General features: G+C 33.5%; 1 protein-coding gene across 5 annotated transcripts; it reads right to left on the bottom strand.

The window, feature by feature from the left end:
* Positions 1-597: 597 nt before the first annotated feature.
* LOC148598484 (uncharacterized) lies at positions 598-25,400 on the bottom strand. Of its 5 annotated transcripts, none has more exons than XM_088561650.1 (4): positions 25,339-25,400; positions 5,723-7,060; positions 3,350-3,497; positions 598-2,629 (listed from the first exon to the last, which is right to left on the bottom strand). In XM_088561650.1, the coding sequence occupies exons 2-4, from the start codon at positions 6,794-6,796 to the stop codon at positions 2,526-2,528; spliced, it is 1,326 nt and encodes a 441-aa protein (XP_088417776.1). In that variant the 5' UTR covers positions 6,797-7,060; positions 25,339-25,400; the 3' UTR covers positions 598-2,525. The 5 variants fall into 5 exon arrangements, with proteins under 5 accessions (XP_088417776.1, XP_088417774.1, XP_088417777.1 ...); XM_088561648.1 differs by having other exon boundaries at positions 25,219-25,373; XM_088561651.1 differs by lacking the exon at positions 25,339-25,400 and adding an exon at positions 7,383-7,444.
* Between the last annotated feature and the right edge of the window lie 1,079 nt (positions 25,401-26,479).

The raw sequence follows: 26,479 nt of genomic DNA, 5'->3' as shown, positions 1-26,479 counted from the left end.
AAAACTGGAACTCGAACGAGACTTGAAAGCCATGTGCCGTTATCGGGCTAATCAAGTGTACCAGTTAAGAGTGGGATATGGTCTCTCAGTCTTGGATTCATTCCAGGGCTAAACAGTTGTGATTTCGTTTTTAATAATTACGTTGTCTTCTGGGACATGTGGCACGACAAATCGATTACGTTGTACAGTACACAATATTATGGATGGTGGTACATGTTTGACCGCTAAAATTGACATCATATAATATGTTTCTGCATTTTTCTCTTTTTAGATGATATTGTTAGAGATTTATTTTTTACAATTCAAAGCGTACGTATGTACGTGAATGAAGACTATCGTCGCATAATTCCGTAATATCTTATGCAACTATTTGTCAAGCAAACCTTCGTCAAATGGATGAAATAAAGACAATCATTCTATCAATCTATACTGATGTTGCTTTACAAATGTAAAAGAAAATATCACAACTTAACGGGGGAAATATGACCGGTGCCCATCTTCTTTCATTTCAGTATCTTTTTCAAACATTGAATGCACACATGGCAAGGCGTCTTTGAGAACATGTAGCTATATAATCAGAAAGATCATAACAAACAATGGTAATTCGAGCATTTAATAATTTAAGCATTTTGAAAAATAACAATCTTCTGAAAAACTTCTAACAAGCATTCACGATTCACAGTTTTCATGTAGCAAATTGTATGGTAATTTAAATTTCAATTTTCAATCAAAGGAGATATTGAAGCAAGTTGATCTCAATAAAACTGACGAAAATAGAATGACAATAGTTTTAAATCTGGTGTAACTTTATATGCTTATAGCACCACCAGCTTACAATTTTCAGTAAAATATACAGAAGCACTGTTAGGGATGGTTGCAGAAATGTTTCAACGGGAGTGTGCAGTTGGTGTAATCTAAGAACATCTTGTTTCACTCTGAATTTCGACATTTTCTTCTAACATAGAAGGGACTGTCTGATGAAATACGAGGTCCAGGCAACGGCAGATCTTCGTTTCCTCTCTAACTAACCGCTGCACACTAGTCTTTAAAAAAATCGGATATTATTTAAATGAAACGTCGTTTGACAACTTCGGATAACGCCGTGTAAAATTATTCACTTTCTTTCTGTCATTGCAAGATTCTTGTAATTTTTGAGAGGAGAGGGCTGTATTTAGCGTTTAGAATAAGTTTTAAAAGTCAGACGCGGTTCGGGGGCAATGTGCATAAATTAAATCAATGAACTTAAAATAAGAGTCGAAATATTTGATCGGGAAGATATTCCCATTACCCAAAACAATGTTGATTGTATAATTGTGTGAAAACAACAGAAAAAGACGAAAATTCAAAATAATGTTTAGAATGACCATATAGCTCCATAGCAATCCTATGAAATACAAATACATCTTTATATAATGTTACTAATTTTTGATTGTTCATACTTTTATTTTTGGCACTTTTTGGAACTTTTTTACACTTTTTGGAACTCTTTTCTGGAGAATTACTGTTACAAATTACATATGACATAGCTACATCATTAATGATATATAACAGCCTCCACTTATATGGTGTACATTCAATGGAAAGGCCTCGCGCATAAAAGAACGTATTTTATACGCTTGTTTTTAAAGGGATTAATAAATGAACAATACAAATATTCCACAAATTACAGCATCTTCAAAAGCTTAAAATACCATCTCAATTTCACACCTTATATATTATAAAACCTCACAAAAAAATCTTCACAAGCAGCCATGCACACAATGCAGTATTGCACTTCAATATAGGATACCTGAAAAAATTGGCACCTTTTTGCCAATCAACTAAAAATATCAATCTAACCCGAACGATTCAGTCATCATATAACTTTCTCCTGGACTGAATATAATTAAACTGTCAATCAGAACTACTTGACCATTTCCGTTGTAATGAAAAAAAAAACTCTTGATGTAGAAAAAAGAAATGCTTTGTAATAGTATATTGATTGGTGGAAAATGAACGCTCGGCAAAAGGTGGTGCGAAAACTGTGGTTACATAGTACAACTTATTAAAAAGAAAAAAATGCAAAATGTTTTTTGAACCAATGGAGGCACAAAGAAAAGGTCATAATGGTAATGAATTCAAGCAGTCAAGTTGTAACATCAGAACCAGATAAGACAGAAAAAATGCCCAAAGATTCTTCGGTCTACTGCATCAGAGATTTTTATTTCATGCATCTAGAAAGGTTAAGTAGTTTCGACTGTCGAAAATATCAGAATCAGAATAATGTACATGTACCAAGTCAATGGTTTATTACAGGAACCTTGACAAATGAGGCACATCTTTCCAATGGTGAAACTTCAATGTACTCAATATATGGCTTATACAGTTAAGCCTTTAAACATTGCAAGAATAGGGCACACCTTCACAAGAGTACACACATTCACCGATATCCATCACGTGGTCATCAATAAATCTCGATCGTCATTTGACCCAGTTTCAAAATCAGGAAATTGTGTTTTGAAAGGCATGCGTAAATGAAGCTGAATTTATAGTGCCGCCTCAACGTCCTGCTTTGGTTGCGACTTTTTTGCCTTCTTATTGAATAGATCTTCAGCAAGTTCAGGGTTCTCAGCGTAACGCTTCTCGAATTCTGAAAAAATACAATATTTACATTATTTATGGTTTGTCTTTACTTCCTCCATTTTTGAATATCGATACACATATAAACACAAATTCGAGTTTAACAAACCACAAATTATGGTCAGAAGACAAGGAGACACATACTGCATACTTTAGGCAAATTATTGGGTATGTTTCATTATACAGTCTTCTGAACATTATAGATACCAAACTGATCAAAAAGAACGATTTTGTTCTGCAACATGCGTCATGTGACATTCCATAACCGTGGATATATCATTGAGCACATCTGGGTTTGGTACATCCATGTAGATCTCGTTTGTAGTAAAATGTGATAAAAGGTTCTATTCGATGGCGGGCATGACACCTGATGTCACTACCAGATTTTGGTGAACGTTCCTATATTGAAAGTTCTTTATTTTTTTTTTTTTTTTGGTTGTTTGTTTGTTTGTTTGTTTTCTTTTTCTTTTTGGTATGCCGTCTTGTTTTCCTTGACTTAAGTTTTATATATGAAATTGTATTTCATTAGGAAGTCTTCATATACATACATCGTTTCTGTTTCCTGTTTTCACCCTTCAAAAAAATGGGCTTGGGCCGTGTACTTAGATCTGGTGTCATTAAATTATCTAATGTTTACTGATGCTTCGCAAATCGGTACTTTTTTGTTAATATTTAGATTTGTGGAAGAATATCCTAAATAATATATCAAACAGATATTCTATTATTGTACCGGCTATTTCCCAATCCTCCCAGTGACCTTCTTCGTCGTCTTCATCACTTTGAGATTTCTCTGATCTCTGTTTCTTCAAATCTTCTATGGTGTCATGACATTGTTTTAGCTGAGACAGTAACACCTTGTCCTGAGCACGGAGGCCAACCTACAAATGTCAGGGAATATTATAATATGCGGTAAGTAAATGATTGATGGAGAAAAACTTAACATGATGGATGGAAAATTGTTCCATGACCGATACCGAAGAGTCGACCGATTTAAGTGTCTAATCCATCAGTCTCTGACCGCACGGGCTTATAGCAATGAACTTAAAATACTTGTTCTGTTTGAAGGGTATATGGCATTTAAGCCATTATAACGTGACGTGAGATGAAATGTTGAAAGGAAATCCGTTATTGCGTCTAAGTATCTTTCTCCATTAGAGTACATAGTACATGAATTAAACCTTGAATTGGCTTATTAAGTAACTAGTACACTGGTGAACTATACAGTTCTCAACCTATTTTGATGCAGAACAAATTTTACCGAAGGCAGGCGCGGATCCAAGGACGGGCGTTCCGGGCGTAAGCCCCCTAGAATTGAAAACAAACTTTTTTTTTGCATAAAATCTTGATTTTTTCACAAATTTTACCCCAAAAATTTTCTTTAATTCTATTTACACCCCCCCCCCCACACACACACCCTGAAATCCTGTATCCGCCCCTGGAATGTATAACAAATCAAAACAATTTCTGCACCATCTGCATTCTGTATCCATCTGCACCATGAAAACTGATTTATTCAATGGGTCATAGCTTTCTTTTCCCCGTTTGTCTACCCCGGACTTGACTTTTTATGGGCAACTCGGCGGGTGTTTCTAGAAAAGCAGAGGACGCTTACCCTACCGGTGCACCTGGTCCATGCTCCCAGTTTTTAGTGGAGTCCGAGATGCTCATTTGCTTTTGTTACTTTGTATGTATGATTTTAGTTACTTTATGTTCTTTGTTGTGTATGTCCATGTCTGGTCTTTGTCCCTGGATTACATTCCTTTGATTACCGCTATAACCATGGTTCCCTTAATTACTATTTTAAAAGATGCTCGTATTTAAGCAGACAACTTATCAATGAACATGCATTTTAATTTTTAACCAGGCTAGAAAAATCATGATTTGTGTTTATATTGGTAAGTCCTATATCAAGTACACGCCAACCGTATTAAAACCACCGTAAGTCTACTTATGAGAAGCTTATGCCTTAACGACAGATACATGCATTTAAATTCCGAAACAATCGTCTTTTTCACATTATCAGTCTGATCTTTAATTACGACTGATGGCAACGTCGCGCTAATGATCTGAACGTCATCCTATTAATTATGTACTATCCGTAGAGAGCCAGAGTTTCTATCAATCTATGTCAGAAACAGTAAATAATACTTTAGTACGGGTCGTTTTGATGTTACTGAATACAAAATTTGACTACACTGCGGTACAAAGTTTTCTGAAGTCAAAGAAATTGTAATTGTTTACCTAAATTGAAAACCACAGGAGACTATGGGAAAGTTCGAAGTTCCGTCTTTTTTTCTCGGGTAAACCAGTTCGGTTGAAATAGCCAGAAAACACGAGTGAGACCAGGGTGAACCCAAGTCCGTCAGTCAGTATACAAAGAGATCCCGTACATAGATTTTTCTTGAGGTACAGTGACTGCTTGCACAGCGGCGATACCGCAAATGATAATCGAAAGTACTTTACAGTAGCAGGGTTCTTATAATCTTGATGCAAATGATTTACATTGTGGCAATCGTGAAACTTTCGTGTAAATGCACCATCAGTACATATATACATACAAACACATGCTGTTCAATAGTTATCGCACAATCAGACAGATATCTTTAAGAAGCGACTATGTACTGTCTTTGTTTGAGAAACACTTAATTATATAAACTACTGTTCTATCTGTTAAAGTGTTATCTGATAGTTTTCTTTACAGAGGGCATCTGATATGGGCTCTCAAGAGCACTATATAGGCAAAATATCTTTCGTGACACGATCACCGAAGATAATGCGTCCGTGAGTTCACAAAAGTACAATGTATATTATGTTGTTACAAGAACTAGGCGTGTCTTTTTTTTCATTGTACGCGTAGGATATTCTTGTGTTTTTATAATAAATAATCATGAATTTAAATGTACACATGCCTGAAAGCAGTTTTATTAGGTTCTTGAAGACATTCAATTGAACAGCCATTTTTTTTTAATTTACCACAGCAAAAAGCCGCAGAGAATATCGGCTTATATAACCACATATACAGTTTTCAAACTGACATTTATTTAGAAGTTTGTTTTCTCTGATTTTATAAGAGAATACAGGATGTATATAAAACTTTTCTTACCAGTTCTGTTCGAAGCCATTTCAGAGCATCCTCTATTCTCCCTTGTCGCTCCGACCATGTTCCAGGACCTTTGTCCGGCATTGCAATTGGAATCTGTCGAATTTTAGGTCCATTCGGATCACCTTTCAACACATCGGGTAAATTGTTAGTGTCTGTCTTAGAGTCTCTTTCGGAATTCGAATAACTATAATTGCTAGGGTTGGTGCATGTAGATTTGGGACTAGAGGTACGACCATCTTGAAAAATGGAAGACGACCGAGAGGAACCGGATGAAAAACTAGATAGTCTAGACATGAAGCGGTCTAAAGGTTCAGAACACAGGGAGTCTCTCGAACTATTCATACTGGCACCAGGAAAAAATCTCATACTGTCGTCATCACTAAATTCACTGTCATTATTTTTGGCACTATTTACAGGAACGGAATGCGGACGTTCTTCCTGATCACTCGGCGTGAACTGACGCTCAGAGTAAATTTCATGAGGCATAGAATGTCTTTCATTTTTCATGAATTTGTTTTCGAACTTCTTAGATAAGTCTGAATCGTGTCTGGAATTTGAATAAGTCCTAGCCCGTGATGGTGGTTTGCTGAAGTTTCTTAACGGCGTAGAAGCTGACGAACTAGGTGAGTATTTACTTTTTGACGGCGTAGAACAACGACTAGAAAATATCGAGTTAGAAGGCGTATTAGAACGTTCTGAGTCACGGCGTCTGCTATTTATTCCTTCAGATATTGTCTCATTTGAACTAGAAGTTTCATATCCTGATGTAGTAGAATACGATGATTCAGAGCGGCGAAATCTATTCTTGGTGAACGAGAAAACGTCATTTTCGACGTCATCCTCTGCATCTAAAGCCGTCTTGATGGTCGAAGCAAGCGACGGTTCCAACGATGAAAGTAATTTCTCTGTCCTGCTTTTGGATTTTTTCCTACTGAAGAAATTTTCTATGTACTCATCTGCCGGTTGTGAAAATATTCTCATGTCACGCCAATTAAATCCATCCTCGTTAAAATCATCTAACAGACGAAATGTGTCGTTTAAAGTTTCTCTGTCAAGATTTTCAAAATCTACCATGACGAAAAAAAGATCACTTTTGTCAAAATGCGAAGAATACGAAGAAAGAATTCTGATTAATAATTTTTTATCTCGTAGCGAAGCACAACTTGTTAATTATACTCTTTGCACTACACTAAACAAATCCTCAAAGAACAAATGCCAATTATTTCTCCAAAGTCTTAAGTGCGTTTGAAGTTTATCCATTTGCTTCAGCAGACGTTCTTTTCAATAAGCAGTCGATAGCGCGTGTATTACGTCATAGCTGCAACTAATTCGATGAACCTAAAAATGATCGAAAAGAAAATGGCATTAGCATAAGACCCTGTGATAAATGTCATGTAAGATGAAATACAAGACAAAAATGATGGATACATCCCAACCAAGACAATGTAAAAATATATGTGGTTCCGACACCCTTATCCTAATTGGCACATACATCGTATAAACTTTCCAGTTATATTATAGGTACCACCATCTGATGTTAGTAGGTTTTCTTTGAGAATCGAAAACTTCTCAAAATAATTTACTTTTATATCTACTGAACACGACCCACATATATATTACATTTAGCATTCCAAATTAACTACTAGACTTAAAATCATACCACATACATCTAGAACAATACAATGATAATGCTGCTACATGTTTAGCGCCACAAAGAGAAATAATAGCACTATCAGATTTTTGGTACAGTTCCATAGGACAAACATAAAAGCTACATTCGCTATATCTCATTGTCGATCAATGACAAGGCAAATTATAATCTGCCAGAATCCCCCCTTTGTGATTGTGAACAGATAATGTTCATAGAGAACAAAACGGATATCGAGGAAGAAATTTATCATTAAACATATAAAGTTAATATGAGGCACGGAGTTGAATAAATTGACTTTTTTAGAAATGATGTTTAAATTATCAATTAAAAATTCGAAACTAAAAAAAAAGATCCTTGCTTTGTGTTACCCTTGGTATTGCATATTCACTTCCTGTCAACCTGAAATCATGTAGGCTCTCTCTCTCTCTCTCTCTCTCTCTCTCTCTCTTGATGAAATCCTCGACTACATATAATTTGGTATACAAAGTACATGTATACATGAAATTAATGTACAGATACAAGGTGCAAGTAGTGAGATGTACATGTACATATGAGCAATGTACAAGAACGAAATACATGTACAATACACAAGTGATACGAATAGAACGTACAGTAAGTACTGCTATGTACATGTATACATGTACTGTACAGGTAAAATATACATGTATATGTACTGGCACAGTGACTATAAGTGCAGTAATGATTTATAACATGGTTGTTTCTTAATCACTTTCAGATATATGGGATGGATAACAAAGCGAAAGAATGCGTTCTTGGCAAACACAAATCGTAAAAACTAAAATATTATAGACAAGTTTGAAATTCAAGAACATTTATAAGAAGAGCCGATCCTTTGCAAAGTACTGTTACTGTTGATCACTATACAAATAATCTGCAAGCATAAATACGTGGTTAAGTCTATGGAAACATCAACCAATGCAGTCTATGGGGAAAAAATCGTGATTTATTTTAAAAAAAAAACGGAGTAAATAAATCTACAAATTCTTTAAAAATTATGCAAAATTTTGGTCATGAATGTTTTATCACAAATACCGCGATGATTGCATGTGATGACTCAGTAGACAAGTTCGTGATCGGTGCCCGGAAAAAAGGGAAAAAAATAATAGTTAATTTATAATATAAATGATGAAATCAATTACTTCAGAACAATGTCATTGAAAATTAAACCTACATATTAGCTTGCTTGAGCTGAAATGAAACATCTCCAATCAATAACAGCGATAAAAGTAAATTGAAACATTTCCGCTGACAAAAATGACAAGATTCAATTTGTAAGGTCAACGAAAGTCCAATGGTACTATTTTGTTTTAGTCAGTTATTCGGTTAACAATGTTTACCAATTTCGTACTTCTCAATAAAGTGGCTATTATTCTTGTCTAAGATAACATGATTTAACCATCTCGGTGGTCTCGTGCGTTGAGTATGCTTGGCTCGAGTGCATGAGCTCGTGGTTTCGATCCCCGACTTAGGCACACCAAAAATCTTTAAAGCACTGCTTCTCTGCGTTGCACGTGGTATATAGTGGATAGAGTAACGATTGGTTGTAGGTTGTTGATAATATGAGCTAACACAATAAAGATCCGGTTTAGCGTGTCGGACTTACACAAATCAAGGTCTGTTCGATTGGTCAATCGTTCTCGTCATGAAATGCATAAAATATATGTGCCACAGAATGTTAAACTAGAAGTTTTTGTAGCACAAGAAACAGACTATTGCAAGTCGGACAGAAATAGTTCGTTAGGTGAATTGAAGGTCATAAAGACCTATGACATAACATTTGAGAAGTTTACATAATATAAAGCTATACACATGTACATGGAGAGGATCTAATACTGTTGGCAACGTTTCTTCTCTGTGCACGTACAAATGCACATGTTTATGATAGACGAAAACATCTGACATAATCATACAAGTGACACAATTCATTAGAAAACAATTCTCTTTACAGATGATGATGAAGAGATGCACGTGGATGCACGTGCATAGACTTCGTTTGCATATACAAACGAAAGTGTCTATTTAAAGAATCTGTTTCATTAATTGGGTTTGAAATCGATATTGTTTTTAAATATTTATGTTGAAGCGTAAATTGAAGTGTTTATTTTGTTTTTGATAATGTTTGCCAATTATGATTTTTTTGCAACTTAACTCTCTATTGAATTCAGGTCTAGAATTCTGGCAAAAATTGAGGCTAATTAAATATTCAGTGGCATATTTGTATGTTAATCAATGAGAATGGCAAAGGGCAAAACAAACAAAAAATATAATAAATAAAGCAAAATACATCAAAATTAGATCAACCGTGAACAATACTCACTAACTTGATACCCCCACACTCCCCATTTGATAATATACATCTTCTGACCTCAACATTGATTTTGGTCAAAATCTAAGATAGAAAGTGCACAATGTTAATGTAATAAATATGTGAAATTTTCATTAAATCCCAGTCTGTGGTGTACATGTAGAAGTAACAGATAAAAGGTGGGTAACCCTCTGTGTAACGGAAGGAGGGAAGTACATACGGACGGGAGGAAGTGAGGAAGGACAGACAAACACTCATACATTCCATTCAAAGTGTCGTACATACAAATAAAAGCAGATGAAACTTAGAACTTATACAATTATTTCATGCCGTAGCCCACTATTACGACAAAGGGGTTCTGTTAAAAAAATCTAGAAATTCTTAAAAAACAGTGCGCAAATCAATGGCGTTAAAAATCACCTAATTAAAAAACATGATTGCAAATTACTGACGCAACATTGCAACGTACAAAAAAGCCACCATCGTACCAGCTAATTAATCACACTAGTGCACCCTCTTATTAAATTCAACTCATGCGCATCATCACATATTGCAGTAAGTGCACTCTATTATCTTTCAAGACATAAAACACTCAATAAAAATTAATTATGTATACAAGCAAAACATTTTTTTCATGAAATTGCCAGAAAAACGTCAGTGATCGACAGAACAATTTATTAGATCAGGTGGTACAAGCGTTTGTTATGTCAAAGGAATGTTATTTTTTATAGCTTGATATAAGTCATATGTTATAGTTAAACGATGTTAAACAGTCTTATACCTCCGCTCAGTTGGGGTTTATAGTGAACATTGCGTCCTTTCGTCCGTCCACAACTTTTTCGCTACATTTTTCTCTGCAATAATTTATCACAGCCATAAGGTATGCCATATAGCTGAATTTGATTTCAAACTGAAGCAACGCCAACTACCTATTTGTCACTGTTTATATTTAGTCATACGGTTTTAGACGTGCATGGAAGCGGGGCGTCGAACTGCTTTAATCCCACCCCAGAACAAAATGTAGTCAATCACATTCATATACATATAAGTACTGGTCCATGTTAGAATCGGTTAAGATTCTAATGTGATTGTGGTTAGTCAAAACAATATTACGGATGTTGTATTGCTGAAATACATTCAATACAACTCGGAAACAATTTTTGTTTACTTGAATATTAAATATCAAAAGCCAGAGCGATGTATTATTATTATTCCTTTATATTCTAGTAAACAATTTGAAAGAACATGACAGATATCTTTTATTTCATAGAGTGCAATTTGAACAACATATATACAGACAGACAGACAAACGAACATTCCAATTACCGTTAATTTAATTATTAATGGTACTGCTATATACAATAAAACCTGTATAAACCGAATACCTTTTACACTTTTATTTTGGTTCAGTTAAAATGGATTTCCTGTTAACAAGGATAAAAAAATACAGTTGAACTGATATAGAAGGACTTTAAAAAATGTGTGGTTAATACAGGGTTTCGGATTTCACAGAATTCGGTTACGGCAAATTTCACTGTAACTAATAATTCATTTCGATGCTACCTTTGTCGAGTAAGAAACTATGCAGCTACGCCATAAGATATAAGACAAATTAATTAAACTCTTGTTATTTTCATAATCTAATTTTGTTGATGTACAACACTACATAACACATTAGAAACAGCTTATTATCTTAACATCAAACAAGCTACAAAATACGAGCTTGACTTTTTATGTGTTGCCAGAAAAATGTCCCTAATAGACAAAAAAAAGATGTAAAACATATGTACGGTTTCTTTATAACCATTTGTTACAAGACGGATAAAAAATCTGAATTATTGACAGTGCCAAAAGATGCAAACTATTTAAAGCAGTTAGTTGCAGATTTGTATATAGAAAAATAACATGTCACGACTACCATCTGGTTAAGAGTGGTTTATTGATTTAATACAGTAAAACCGAGCTTAACCGTACACCTTATTGACATTTAAATATGTCCGGTTTCAAGAGGTGTAAAGTTTACCAAGGTTAAAATACATTTAGATTGATGTATAGAGATAGTAAGACAGGTCTTCCGTTTATTTCATAGTTCGAATTAGAAATATATTCTTGATCAAAATATAAGACAAGACGGTATCCGGAAACAAACTTCTAAGACTCCATGATATCATGTTCTCAATAATGTCACAGACTAAAATGAACACAGCTGGGACTTAGTACCTCGATGTTTGTTTGAGTGAAACTTTAAGGTTTACAAAAACACTTGTGAATAGATATTTTAACTATCGTTATATCTCTATCGTGTTAAAATGCTAGATGGCACGAGATGGATGGCGAGAGTGTTTATAAGAATGGGTGCGTTCAAAAAATCAGTTACTATCATTGCATTCATGCAAATACCTTTGACAAAACATGATAAAAAATGTCTTTCAAACAAAAGTATCGCCCTTGTAATTCTAGAAAAAAACGTCGTTAATAGCAGCATATGTTACAATCATTAGTTATAAAAAGTGGAGTGAAACTGAAAGATTGATGATACTAAACGATGCATTATATTTGAAGCAAGATAAAATGTTTGTAGATCTAAGGGATAGTTTTTTGTCTATACAAATGGCTTTCTTTGCTCCTCATGTCATGCACACACAGAACGTTAAAGTCGGTGATATAAACAAGTGGAAACACAGAACCGGTAAATCTAACGAATGCATAACTATGGTGATTATTTCAACAGGATGGGTCGTTCTCGGCCATGTAAATGAACAGCATTGGTATGGCGTGAATGCATGTTACATGTACTTTGACAGTACGTCTTAAATATCTGAAACATTCTTTACAATTACATGTACTTGATAAAAATATTGGCGAGGTTTCAAGCAAACTTACAGTGGGGTGCATGTGATATTGTTACGTTTGCACCCAAACCACTTTCAAATTGTATGAATAAAATAAAACTACATCATTTTTCAGATACAGTAAAACCTGCCTAGCCCAAACTTCTTTTGGATTAAGGAGGTAGACCTAGGGTAAAGAACATAATTTTTGAAATCAATGATATATTTGTATAATATTCAATTTCTCCAAAGCCTATCAAGCTTTCATTTGAAACAGAATGAAATCAGTCCAAGTTACTTAGATGCTTACATGAGATTGATGCAAAATGCTGAACACAAACGTTGCAATAATATGCAAGAGTTGTGTCCCTTACCCTAGGTCGACCTCCTTAAGTACTTGGTTCATAGTGGCGGGTCCAGAGGGGGTGTACAGTTGACAAAAAATGGCAAATAATGTCCTAGCACCCCTTTTTTCAGAGGAATCACGGCTGGCACTCCTCATTTTCAAAGTGTCCGGCTCCGGCCCTGAAACAGGTTCACAACATATTGAAACGTATATGTGTGGACTTTGGAAGATGTATGGTTTACACAGGGTGTGGTCGAAATAGGTTTCACAGTAGAAGTATCCCCATAACACCGGCCAAATTGCAACATATGTGTTTCATAATTGAAAACGCCTGGAAACAATATTATTCTATTTTTTTTCATACATTTATATGTTAAGGACTAACATGAAAACGTTTCAAAATGATATGTTGAGGTCTAATTGTCAGTCCCTGTAATAATCAGGCAATGGGAATATATGGTATGAAAAAAATCATTTTGATAGTTTAATTTGACTATTTGTACCATCAAAATCAAGGAAAAAAGACAAGATTTTCCATATCATGCTGCACCATTGAGTTACAATTTCATTGAAATGCACTAAATAAGAACATTTCAAGGGCAGAGACCTCTATCAAAAATACTCATTTTTCTAAGATTCTATTGAAAACTTTTTGAGCAAATTCAATAATTCAGAGATCAAATAATGGTCTTTTCAAAGAGAAAGCATTCTTGAGTGATATTTCATTGCCAGAGGGTTTTGACATGCATGTTTCTGATTTTTCCCATTCTGCCTGATTCTTAAAAACACTCATACTTAATAATAAACTATATTAATAAAATACATGTAAGCAAAATCATTGGCAGTATCATGCTTTTAGTATTACGTCATATATGGAAGGAGTATGGCTTTTCAAGGATTTAAAGATTTTTAAAAATTATACTTGCTTTCATTATTACATTCATAAAAAATGTAATTATTGTTTTTAAACCTATGAAAACAGTTTTTGCAATTTTTCAAGTCAACTACATATATGTATACCTGTGTGGTTAAAAGTATATATATATATATATTATATGTATACAGCTATTATTCATATTTAATTTTTTCCTGAATATAAATGATTTACATATGTAAACACTATTTAAGAATATTTTGTCAAGTCTAAATGAATGCTTCTTCGTGTCGTATTGTAATATTTCTACAGAAAACAAATGTATCGCTTCAAAAATGACGAATCAAATTACACGAAACATTTCATTGATGACAATAAAGTTATAGATTTACATACGTTACATTGTCTTCCTGCAACGTCCATGTTATAAAGGTCCGGGCAGTTACACAATGTACACTGGAGGATATGTATGTGTTTAAAATAACTGTAATCGCCTTTAAGATTGGTTTTTACATATAGGTTAATATCTTAATGTTTAAAACGATCGAATATGTTTACTATACTTTAATCGCATCGTTTGTTTTGTTATACACTACAATGTACCTATATATAGAGTTACTGTACTTCATGTAAGTGATGGATTCAGAAAGGGGTGGTTTCTCGGGGTTTTTGAACACCTCTTCCTTTTTCTGAATTTTTTTTTTGTTAATTTTGTGCACAAAAAAAATGAACAAATCATAACTTCAATCCTCATTTATAAATTCCTGTGTCGGAACTGACAACCCATTCTTCCTAAAAAAATATGGATAATTCTATGTTAAAAGACTTTCGATAGGATTTTGTTAGTTTCATGCAAAATACCGAACGCACCCGACTGGAGACAAACACCTTTGACGTTCTTGTAACCCATGCCTTACATCACAGTCCAAACCAAATCGTGTAATTCGTATACGGAATATCGTAACCGCTGTCCATGTGCGGTTGCATACCAAGCTCTAATACCACAATAAGATATCATTTTACAGATTTTTATTCTTTTCAATTATATAAGGTGCAGAACTGAAATGATTGATGGTATGTTTGTTTAATCTTTAAAACTACTGTATTTGTATAGTGTAATGGGATGTGATGTGGGCGTTAACATCCTTGTTTAACAACGAAGAATTGGAGATTTATGGAAAGATATCAATAAATACTACAATGACCTAGTGAGATGACACTGCAGAATGTATCGGTACAAGAAATTTAATATTGTAGTTTAAAAGAAAAATGGTAATTTCATATCCAATCCACCGTGCAATGTATCACTGGTGTTTTGAGTAACTGGTATTGTCTGTACAGAAAATCTCAACTTTAATTAATGAGTTCACCCTTGTTATAACCTTCGGTTTAACGTAACCTTACAAGTCCGTTCAACACACTGGTTTATCCATTTTCACACAGGTTGGACCCAATGATTTCGGGGGGGGGGGCATAATCCATCGTCCAGCAAAGTCATGGGGATAAACATTGTGACAAATAATAACATTCAGGAAAAGTACATATTTTTTTCCAATTATTGGATGGACAATCCTCCCCTCTGAATCCGTCTCTGTTCTCTGCTTACCACTTGTCAGTTCGTTTAAACGTCGATTTGATTGAATGCTTGACTACAGGAAGAATAAAAGGAAGATTTCACATGGGTGCTAATATGCTTTATAGAACAGGGTTCTCGAAACAATAAGATTCGATTACAGCACGATTTATTCTGTAGTAATACAAAAACAGGGCTAACAACACAGTCCACGAAAGGCGGGAATTTGAGTGCACTATATCTACGATTTCGAATTCCGGTCTAAACTTGGGAAAATGCAAGCATATAATGCGTATATGAATTACAGTCTATTCACATCCCTTTGTTTGCTGTTCAGGTGGAGCTTTGGTAATACTTCATCAGACGAAATAAAACCTTAAATATTTATTATTACATGCAAATTTATTGTGTATATATGAAGATTGTCATAATTAATGTTATAAATATGACACGAAGCCCTCAATAAAGATGAAAATATTTATGACTTTGCGTGATACATGCCATTCTCTAAACACGATGATATCTATAGACTGCAGTTTAAATGCATTAAATGTGACATGTTTATACATAAAATTGCAAAATTTGAGAAAGATGCATACATTATCTGTGCTTCTTTAATCATGCAAGATTCATCAAATTTCCTGTTCATACCGTTTGTACGAAGGTAGAAATATTTTAGAAATGTAATTGGGATCCAAACTGCTAATCTCGCTTAGTGTATCATTTCAAAATCTAACACGGTGTTTCATTCGTCTTGAACGTCTCCCAAAAAGACGGAATATTAAGTAGCACTCTAGCTAACAATCATGCAAAATCTGATTCATGGGTGAATAAACATTTTTATTTTTGATATTTTGTTTGAATTGCCATAGTGAGCATAAATTAACATTCAGTTTTTCATATAACCCGTGTTCTTAGGAGATAAAAATAATACAGAATGCACTGTAGATTTCAAAAATAAGGGAGATCACTCTGTAAATGACCCTCAAATACAATATATTATAATCTATTGGATTTCAATGTTAATGATCTCCTAAGAGCAGGCAGATTTGAATGAATAATTACACATTTCATAACATAGACCCATAAAACAACTTAATTACAAAAATAAAAAATATGAAGCCATTTTTGGGGGTGCATCCCATTTTTTTCGATTTTGTAGTTGCTCAATTCCTTTTGTTACTTTGTATGTATGATTTTAGTTACTTCATGTTCTTTGTTGTATATGTCTGTTTTCCATGTCTGGTCTTTGTCCATGGAATACATTCTTTTGATTACCACTATAACCTTGTTTCCCTTGATTACTCTTACGAAGACAGCTACTTAAAATGTGGACAGCCAATACAGGTGAAATCGTCTTTTTGCGTTTTGTCTAAACATTACAATTTTCCTATAGTGATGCATGAAGAAGAAGTACTAGTATTTGAATTATTCATCGACAAACGTGTCCCTGTTGACTCTGCATAAAATATATAATGTTAAATATTGCTGACCTCTTAAGAACTAGTACATATCCAGTTCGTATTTATAAGTAACGTAGTAAGGTAATCTCATATTGCTAATCTATATATATATAGATATATATATTTATCCCACATGTACATGCATGAATTACTTCATCGTACTGACGCATCCATCATTTTTTTTCTAAAATTTGGGATGGACTTCGAACCGGAATGCGACAAAATGTTTTGATAAATAAAAATGTTTATAATCTTGTATAAATAAATTTTTGAACAGGATTGCAAAAATATGTCTTTAAAAAAATATTTTTTATAAATGTTTCTTTTAATTGTCCCTTTTGAAAATGGTACATTGGAAACTGAAATGTACACCATAGTGGTAAAAGGTACCCCCAGAATACCACAAAACATTACAGGATAGTCATGGTAATTATCGGTGAGACGTGATACTATTTGAATGGAATTTTTTTTTAAAGAAAACTATGAAAAACCGGTGAAATTTTGTCGAATATTTCATCTTTATTTAATCTTCAGTCCTGCGTTTATTTTACAGTAGAAATGTCTCTATTTGTGAGTAAATCATCTGAACTATTATATAAACAAAATTTTCGATTTTTTAAATGCCACAACCGCTTGCCATAATAATCATACAAAACTGGATATCTTGATGAAGTCCGGTGTTTTGGCAAAAAATATCACAAAAAGCGGAATAAAAACATAATCTCACATCAAATAAATTCATATTTTAGTGAATATGAAGGTTTAATGTATATTTTGAGGTATTCTTTGGTATTCTGGGCTATTTTTTTTGTCCGTGTACCATTGGCCGCAAAAACATACAAACGAACAAACACATAAACAAATAATCATACAGCGTACACGCATTGTCATGCAAGGAATTTACTCTAAGTGGTAACCAGATAACATGAGAAATTATATATTCGCACGCGGTAAATTGGAATCTGATCTATATAAACAAGAAATACACAAATATCAAACATACCGTCTTTTAAGAAATATAGGTCCCCATACATGAAATGTTTCACAGTTCACGTAAACTTCAGTTTATATGGAAATGAAATATGAACCACTAAACTATGACCATCTATAACTAACACATTTCTTAGTTTTTATACTTCATTATAAAAAAAGTTATTTATTGAAGTGTAAACTTAAGTCATAAAAGTTATATTTTACAAATCGCTGAACTTGTAAACGGCGTGTGATTTGTAGCTACAAATGATCCACCTTGTTTTAAAATAAGCAGACCATAAAATAAAACAAAATTCTTAAGAAAATTGTCATTTTTGTGTATTTCGGTCATAAAGTGGCTTTCTAAGCAGGTTCATTTGCCATGAAAAGACTGTAGGTACATGGCTCATATATATTTGTCAAGCTTATTTTTGTTGGGTTATTAGAGCCGATACAATGGCGGTTCCATGCTGCAGATGGTCCTAGGAGTTGAACCCCACCTTTTAAAAAAGAAATTGTTAATTTTGTGTAAAAATAGCCTGTAACCCCCTTTTTTCTAAGTCCTTTTCAAAATCTCTAGTTCCCTCCTAGATCATAGTTATGCGACTCTATTCATATTCATCGGACGTGTAGTTTCAACATTAACCTAAATTCTTATACAAACTTAAAGCAGATTCGTGAGACGAAAGAAAATAAATTTGCTCGCTCTTTATAAATGTGAACTTGAGCTCGAACGGACGTTACATTATAAAGTATGAAAACACCGAGTTCCTCTTTGTTCGCAATGCTGGAAGCATTGTAAAATGCTTCACCATTTTTTCGTTGGTTGTAATTACAGACAACTCAATTGAGGAACTTGTTCGGATCTGATAAAGACAAGAAAAAAAATATTGAAAGGTGGAGAGTAATTGCAAGTCCCAGTGCCTCACACTGAGGAAGTAAATTAATGGCTGTTCTTACCCCCAAATAGGTGGTCCTGTTTATGAAATGAAATACGCTCCTCGAATAATAAGCCATCAATATATATACATGCTAAATCTTTTATCTCCAATATTGTTTGTTTTCTCCAATGGTCAAGTCTAATTCCATTCCAGAGCTTATTTAAAATTCATGAAAATCTTGAAACTCGGATCATGTCAACAAGTATTTACTAATATCCTTGGTAAAATAGGTCCATGAAATAAAATTTGTTTGATTAAACGTCTCAGTAAACAAGCACAATTCATTTAAACATATTTTCTATTTTATTACTGACAATTCCTCCTAAGAATGAGGAAGGAGAATCAGTTAAAACGGTAATTTGTATAGCCGGGTCCAAAAGGCACCTGAACATTATGAATGTAAATACTAAGAATGCAATTTAATTTAGTCAAAGAAGTAATTAAGCAGATTCGTTATGAACATTGTATTAAATAATACAAATTAATAAAATGCACACTTTTCCACATTTTTTTTGTGAAAATAGGGGCCGGTGTTTGTTCCCCTCTTTTTTCTGGAATTTCCAGACATATTTGTGATAAGATCATCATTATGTGTCCCAATCCATCTTCGTGGAATATAGTTATAATTCAACCTCAACATGCACATTCAGTTAAAACAGGCTGACAGACACATAGTAAAGAAAAAAAATCTGTTACTGACGTTTTTTTAAACTATGAACTTAAGCGGGGCGGACGAACATAATGGACACACATATACGAGGAAAAATATACACAACACATCTATATGTTAAATTGTCATTTTTTTCTAACTGAGGAATCAAAGAATGGTTGTCCCTACATACAGGACACAACTTTATTGAACTTTAAAAAAAACAAAAAACAAAAAAAAAAAACAAACCAAAAAAAACAAACACATTGTGTGCATGAAATAATCATAGAGTCCATTAAAATTGTGTAAGTACAACGACTACTTGTGAATGACCTTTGTTATAGGACAGGACTAAAGACCAAAGCATGATAGTCCCAACAATACATTATCTTTCGTTGACAATGCATTTTAAAAACTTTAAAATTTCAATAGAAATATTAGTTAGCTAGTATCTTTATCAAGTACAGTTATTACTAAATAAATTCTGAACAAAAAAAAAACAAAAAACAAAAAAAAACATTTCTACTGCCGTCCCTGCACAAATGACATTATTGGTGCTTCAAAACTTTACAAGTAAAATTTCAATTCTTATTCGTTAAAAATGTTAGGAAATCCTTAAAAGAGTATTGCGTATGCATAATACAATCTCCTGTGAAACGTTTAAATTCTTACAGGTCTTAGTGCACATGTTTCTTAAGTGGAGTGATAATTGAAACCGAAATAAATATCACTTCGTATTTTATTTGTAAATTAATTGGTTCACTATTTTTCAATAAAACTGATTTGAATACGGCTTATTATCCTCTCACACTCTACAAAAGATCTACTTTATTTCCTAATAAAAACTTTATCAACACAACGTTTCCCTCTCACAAACGGATTGTATTGAAAGAAAATATTGATAATTGGCGAGAAATCTGATTTGGATATGACTCGACGTTATTTAACTCCATGAAAGTTTTTTTTCCTATATAATTGTAGTTTTTTTTATGCACGGGTGTTAAGATTTTACACATAATGTAGGGTATCTAAATTTTTAGTCGATTTGAGTATATGAAATGTAAAAAAAATATTGTTTCTACTAGTTCACAACGCAAATGTTATCAACTCGCCGGAACATATCTACCTCGGTACCACGTGAAGTCTGTTGACTCTCTACTGTAATCCAAAGAAGCTTCACGAAAGGTATACCTCTTTTGGCTCTCAAAACCCTCAAGTTCCTAGAAACGGATGTCCCTCGCGATACCCCGAGCTCTAGATACGACACATGCATAAACACATGAGAGAACTGTCAACTACCAATATCAAAAATTTAACTGAACAAATAGCAATAAATCCATGATGATACCACCTTGTTCCAACTTCAACGCATATTATATATGGATTATCTGGAATATAAATCTCTAATCGTCTTGCATTTGCTCTGCATCTATCACATCTACATGTACTATGTGTAAGACCTTTCAAATGTTACAAAGGCGGTCCATTTGATTAGTACTCCGGATTCGTACATGTACTATCTAAGAGCAACGTCACTGGTAACTACAGAACCCTGTAGTTCCATGTATACTCGGAACTGAATCATATATTTAGCCACTCCTCGTATTTCATGTGCGTTGGGATACTATCCGTAAAAGTGCAAGGTTTTGTTGACTCGACTAAATTTGATAACATCGCGTTTAGATCTCGCGAGAGTCCAGATGACAAGATAAACGCTATCAAATTACGGCCATTTTTGAAGGTCTAGACAAAAATCTTTAAATCTGCAAATTAGATAAAGGCGGTGAATTGAAAAACAAGACTTCTCAATACACAAATATGGCTAATTTTGTTCCTTTACTGCAATTAAGGTGCTTGTCAATTGTAAAGCTATGAATGCAGCATGTACATTACACGAAACGCACTTTTGTATTAAAATTAAGGCACCACCCTTTATTATGGCGCAGATGAATGCAAGTTAAGTTCATTAAAAATATATTTTCTTTTGATCTTGCTTGAATGCAAGGTATCATGTATTTGATTTGTCTATCATCTTATCCCAATCCCAAGAGAAAGAATGATGTCGTTTACATGTATGGAACGTGTATGTAAGTCAATAGATCCTTTGAGTTTTATGGGGTCTTAAGATAATAGCCTAAAATAAACAGATTAGCGTTAATACTAAAGATGTACCTTAAGTCAATAGATCCTTTGAGTCTGAAATTCGCAAATAATCGCTAAATTGTTTTAATTGGATTTTACACCAATTATTCACAAATTCGATCTTTCATGGAATTGGGTTAATACTGATCCCGCTGAGGTATTTTAATTACTAAACTGAAGATGTAATCTTACATCACAACAGGACATTATATTAGATAATGATCTTCTCTGTCGATAACCTGACCGTTCACCGTAAAGATCGCGTACGAATGTGTTGTTCTTGTTTCAGTTCCGTTGAGTTTCATGGCGATATTTTAATATTCAATTTTAAACTGTAATTGTTTCGCTACTATAGCAGTTTCCAAGTATTTTAATTCAATGCATGTAAGACTATATACTGCAATAAATTCATATCTAAATATTTAAAATTCTAAGATGCAGTTGCACTGTAACCATAAAACGTTTGAAGTCTTGATACTCAATAAATAATAAATATGCAATACAATGCAAACCAATTTATCAATACGAGTTTGTATAAAGCACAATTATACTATGCCGATATATACAGTGCCGGTTTAGCAAAAGATAGCACGGTTGCACAACAGCAGATCCTGAGGGGAGTACATGTAGTTGCCCCCCCTTTTTATTGGAAAAATTGTAACTTTCATGTGTAAAATTGACAAAAATGAGAAATAATGTCCTAGCATTCCCCCTTTTCTCGGGAACCTAAGCTTGCACCCTCCTTTTATAAATATCTGGATCCGGTCCTGCACAGGAGTGGGGAAATAAGACCCGTGTTCAGTTCCTTCACCCGCAGTACCCCCTCCAAATCATTCTTTATTGACAGAATCCTCAATTCGTATATATGAATATTTGTTGGACCTAACATACCAGATATAAATTAGAACAATTTGCATATATAACAGTAAACTGGACATAAATATATATTAAGTACCATTTGAAGGTTAAGAACATACTATATAAAGGAACGCCTACACTTAAAATATTATGGCAAAGAACTACTTATGTTTTATTATACTTAATTTGAAGACGATATCGACATTCTTTCACATTTAATAACAATAAAGATTACATCTTAAATATATACACATTTTTTCCAATTACCATTCCAATTATAATGTAATTCAATGTCCACAAAATAGGTCTTTAAATCTGGAAAAAAAAAACAATAACACGATGGCCCAAACCCCCCCCCCCTTTTTTGAGAAAAAAAAACTTGTATCTCAATTCAACTTAATTCAATATAACCACCTATTTACATCTTTACCCGTAACCATCCGCAGGATTTATTTATATCCTAATATCCCCCCCCCACCGCACCCTCACCCCCTCAAAAAAATAATCTGAATTTATTTTCGAAATACTCTGAAACCAGAAACAATTAAGGGAATAATTTTGAGTAGGAAGGAATTGTGGATTCATAGCTGATGAAACCATACAATGGGAAATAATGTCCTGGCTATCAAAAAACAATAAAATGTCTTGTTAAAGACACGAATTGTTCTTCCAAAATACAGAACCAAAAAATAAATAAAGTAGCAAGTACATGTACATGTATTGTGTCATCTCACCTATTGATTGTTCGGGTACATGTAAGTAAGGAATAGGTTACATGTAACCTTCAACATCTATGACTCCAATAATATCAGATATTTAGCATTTTTTAAAACAATTGTCGATTTTCCTCAACTGGAATGTCGAGATCTGTCGTTACTGCGAGGTTGATGGAGTATTTATGCCAGCTTATGTTTGTTATATAATGAATTAATCGTGTATAAAAATAAACACCTGACTGTTTACATGTTTGAAAAGAAACAAAAATATTAATTAACGTCGACTACTTAGCAATCCCACAAAAAACTCTAGCAAATACTGTAAATATGACGATCTATAAAAGTGAAAATGAAAAAAACAAAACAAAAAACACGTACCTTGATGACAATGTATCTGTATAAAAAATCATGTCAAACACACATAATCATCACAATAACAATTATCGAATTATTGATCCATTATAACATAAAATTCCAATTCCTTCCTTATCAAGAAAATTGTCACATTTACCAATTACGTCTCTTCTCTACTCAAAATTGTCACATTTACAAATTACGTCTCTTCTCTACTCAACGCAAGGCGCGTGTCACATGTATAATTTAAAAAATCTCATGTTTAAAGTAATTTTTTCCCCAATGTTTACATTACAACATGGGCCAGTGCGCACATTCTGAAAACAAATAATTTCGTCATTGTTGCGTAAAACCAGACATACAAAGTGTCACCTCGTCAATTGAGTAAAACAATCCTATCGCACAATCAAACCAGAGAATAATTCTGAAACATTTGTAACACTGAATATAATGGACAGGTGTTTAAAAGACATTGAATATGAAAAAAATCAATAACATTTTACAGTTTGATTGGAATTGGATATTTATCTAAACTTCATTTATCTATCGATTGAATAAACGACATTTTTCTCTGACATTCCAGAGATTTTTGTTTCAATAATAGTCTAAATCAGTAACAATATTGAATTTTCTACAGAACAAGGGCATACGGGATAACATTGTGCTTGATTTTTTTTTTCCATTTGCAAATTAAATCCGCTTGTATTACCGGGAAACATCAAATTTGGAAACCTACAGTGAGTAAATGTACAGATGTAATTAGATCACAACAGTTTCAACCATCCATTGTCATTGAAATAAAATGATCATGGCCATCTGTCTTCACACACAGTGGCAATTTCAATTTGTAATTCAATTAAAAGTAGAAGACAAAAATCCTGTTCATGGGAAGAAAAAAACATGATCAGGGTGTATAAAATGCAAACGGTCATTTATATGTATATACAACGTCCTTAGAAAAACAACTTGCCTGTTGAAGGTTAGAATGCCCTACCTACCCTAGAACATTTTATTTGTATTTTTTTTTTCATGATCTAGTTGAGCACTTTTAAAGTCAAGAAATAAGTGTCCATATAAAAAAAATTAACAATATATATATATATATATATATATATATTAAACTGATTTTACCCACCTAACCTATCTTTCACAAAATGTAACATTAAACAGAATTACATATTTTTCTTGGCCTAATCGCTTTACGATACAATTTAGTGCACATGTATATATATATATATTAAACTGATTTTACCCACCTAACCTATCTTTCACAAAATGTAACATTAAACAGAATTACATATTTTTCTTGGCCTAATCGCTTTACGATACAATTTAGTGCACATGTATTGCAATTGCACACGCCATTCATTCAAGCACAGTTGTAGGAGAACAGTGATTTTTACCCATGGCCGACAGATCCATTATATTAACTAATTGTGACTACTTCGATTTATTATACCAGCTATATAGTATTACGAATCAAATAAGGTATCAAGTTCAAAATTAAAACTCGTTGTACAAAATAATTTTCAGCAGTGGAAAATGTACATCGCAAACTATTATCGATATTTTACGCATTTGGGAACTTTTGTTTCTACCACCAACATCTGAATGTTCATGCATTGAAAATGCAACATACAGTATTTAGTACAAATGTACTATTGCCGGTATTTATGGTGAAAAAAGAGAGAAATAATGAGTATTGGACAATAAGAGAAAGTACACGAAGAACATCAAATAATAAAAATAAGCAATGAAAAGTAAACAAAAAAGACGGCAATAATAAAAAATCCTTCTTACCTCATGAATAGGACGATGTTAGTTCAGCAACTACTCTCTTGGCGAAAGGGGTATTTTAAGCCTTCTGTTAGTGAAACCGACACAGACAAACACAATCTGTATAAATAAACTATTACTTACGTGCATGTAAATGATCTTCACACAATAGATAAACTGCTTCTTTTCTTGATAACTTTCCAATTATCTCATTAGTCAGGCGAGTGCTCTCCCTTGGTGGCGGGAGATAACAGGACCGATAACTCTAGATTGTTGCTTTTACGATGATGTGCGATTCTTCGACGATGTTGATTGTTATGCGCTGTTGATTACATACTGTCAGTTACAGCTAATGATTGATGGATCGAGGAATTGTTCCAAATTATTTCTCTAGATAGATTACCGTTAATCATACTTGAAATCAGACATGAATGCCAAAACAATTGAATTAAGGAACGTATTTTTATTGGTGTTGATACATTGCCCATGTCTTCTTAAACATCGAAATCTTGCTATTCGGCTGTTGATTTTTGTTTTTTTTTTTATATGCAATTAGATTTTTGAACTCCATACTTTGAGAGTGCCAAGTCAATGTTTCGTTCATCGTCAGTATTAAGAAGTTTTTTATTACACTAATCAAACTTTGCTGACATCCTGTTTGAACAAATGAACTATATATCAAAATGAACTATATTACAGCAAGGATTTACAATGAAAATCCTAGCTATTAGCAAAAGTTTAATCATAGTGTGGTTTAGGTAGAATAATGCAAGTTACTTAGCGGTAGTTTATGGTACCTCTTTGATCTACATTGCAATACATGAATACATGGAAATTCAAAAGGGCCTAATATCAACTAAGTCGCAGTCAAAATCGATTTGAATCTGATGAATTCCATCAATTCCAGTCAATCTTCAGTTATCTAGCTATAGCCGTCCGTGCGATTCCCGAAAAGATTGTAAAGGACGATAAACAACCTCCTAGTAAATTCTACAGTACCTTAATTTACGAGTCCACGCAGATAAACTATGTGTAAAATAATTACCGGTGTAATTACAAGGAAAGTCTTAATTACCGACCAGCACAATCGTCAATTGTAGCATTAGACGTCAATTGACAACAGGATAAAATAATTATCCCCCTTAATTAACCACAAACCCCTCAAATACTGTAACAATGGACAATGCTGTTTGAGCTTCCTTAATTTACAAGACAAGCGGATTATGACAAAGGTATATTCAAAATTACAGTAAAAGTTTCACAAAGTCAAGTATTATCGTTTGGA

Source organism: Perna viridis, chromosome 14 (assembly GCF_037379345.1).
Source record: "Perna viridis isolate PV_CMFRI_1.1 ecotype Kerala chromosome 14, ASM3737934v1, whole genome shotgun sequence".
NCBI classification, from domain to species: domain Eukaryota; kingdom Metazoa; phylum Mollusca; class Bivalvia; order Mytilida; family Mytilidae; genus Perna; species Perna viridis.
Note: the sequence above shows the minus strand (reverse complement) of the source record. Positions and strands in the feature narration are given on the sequence as shown.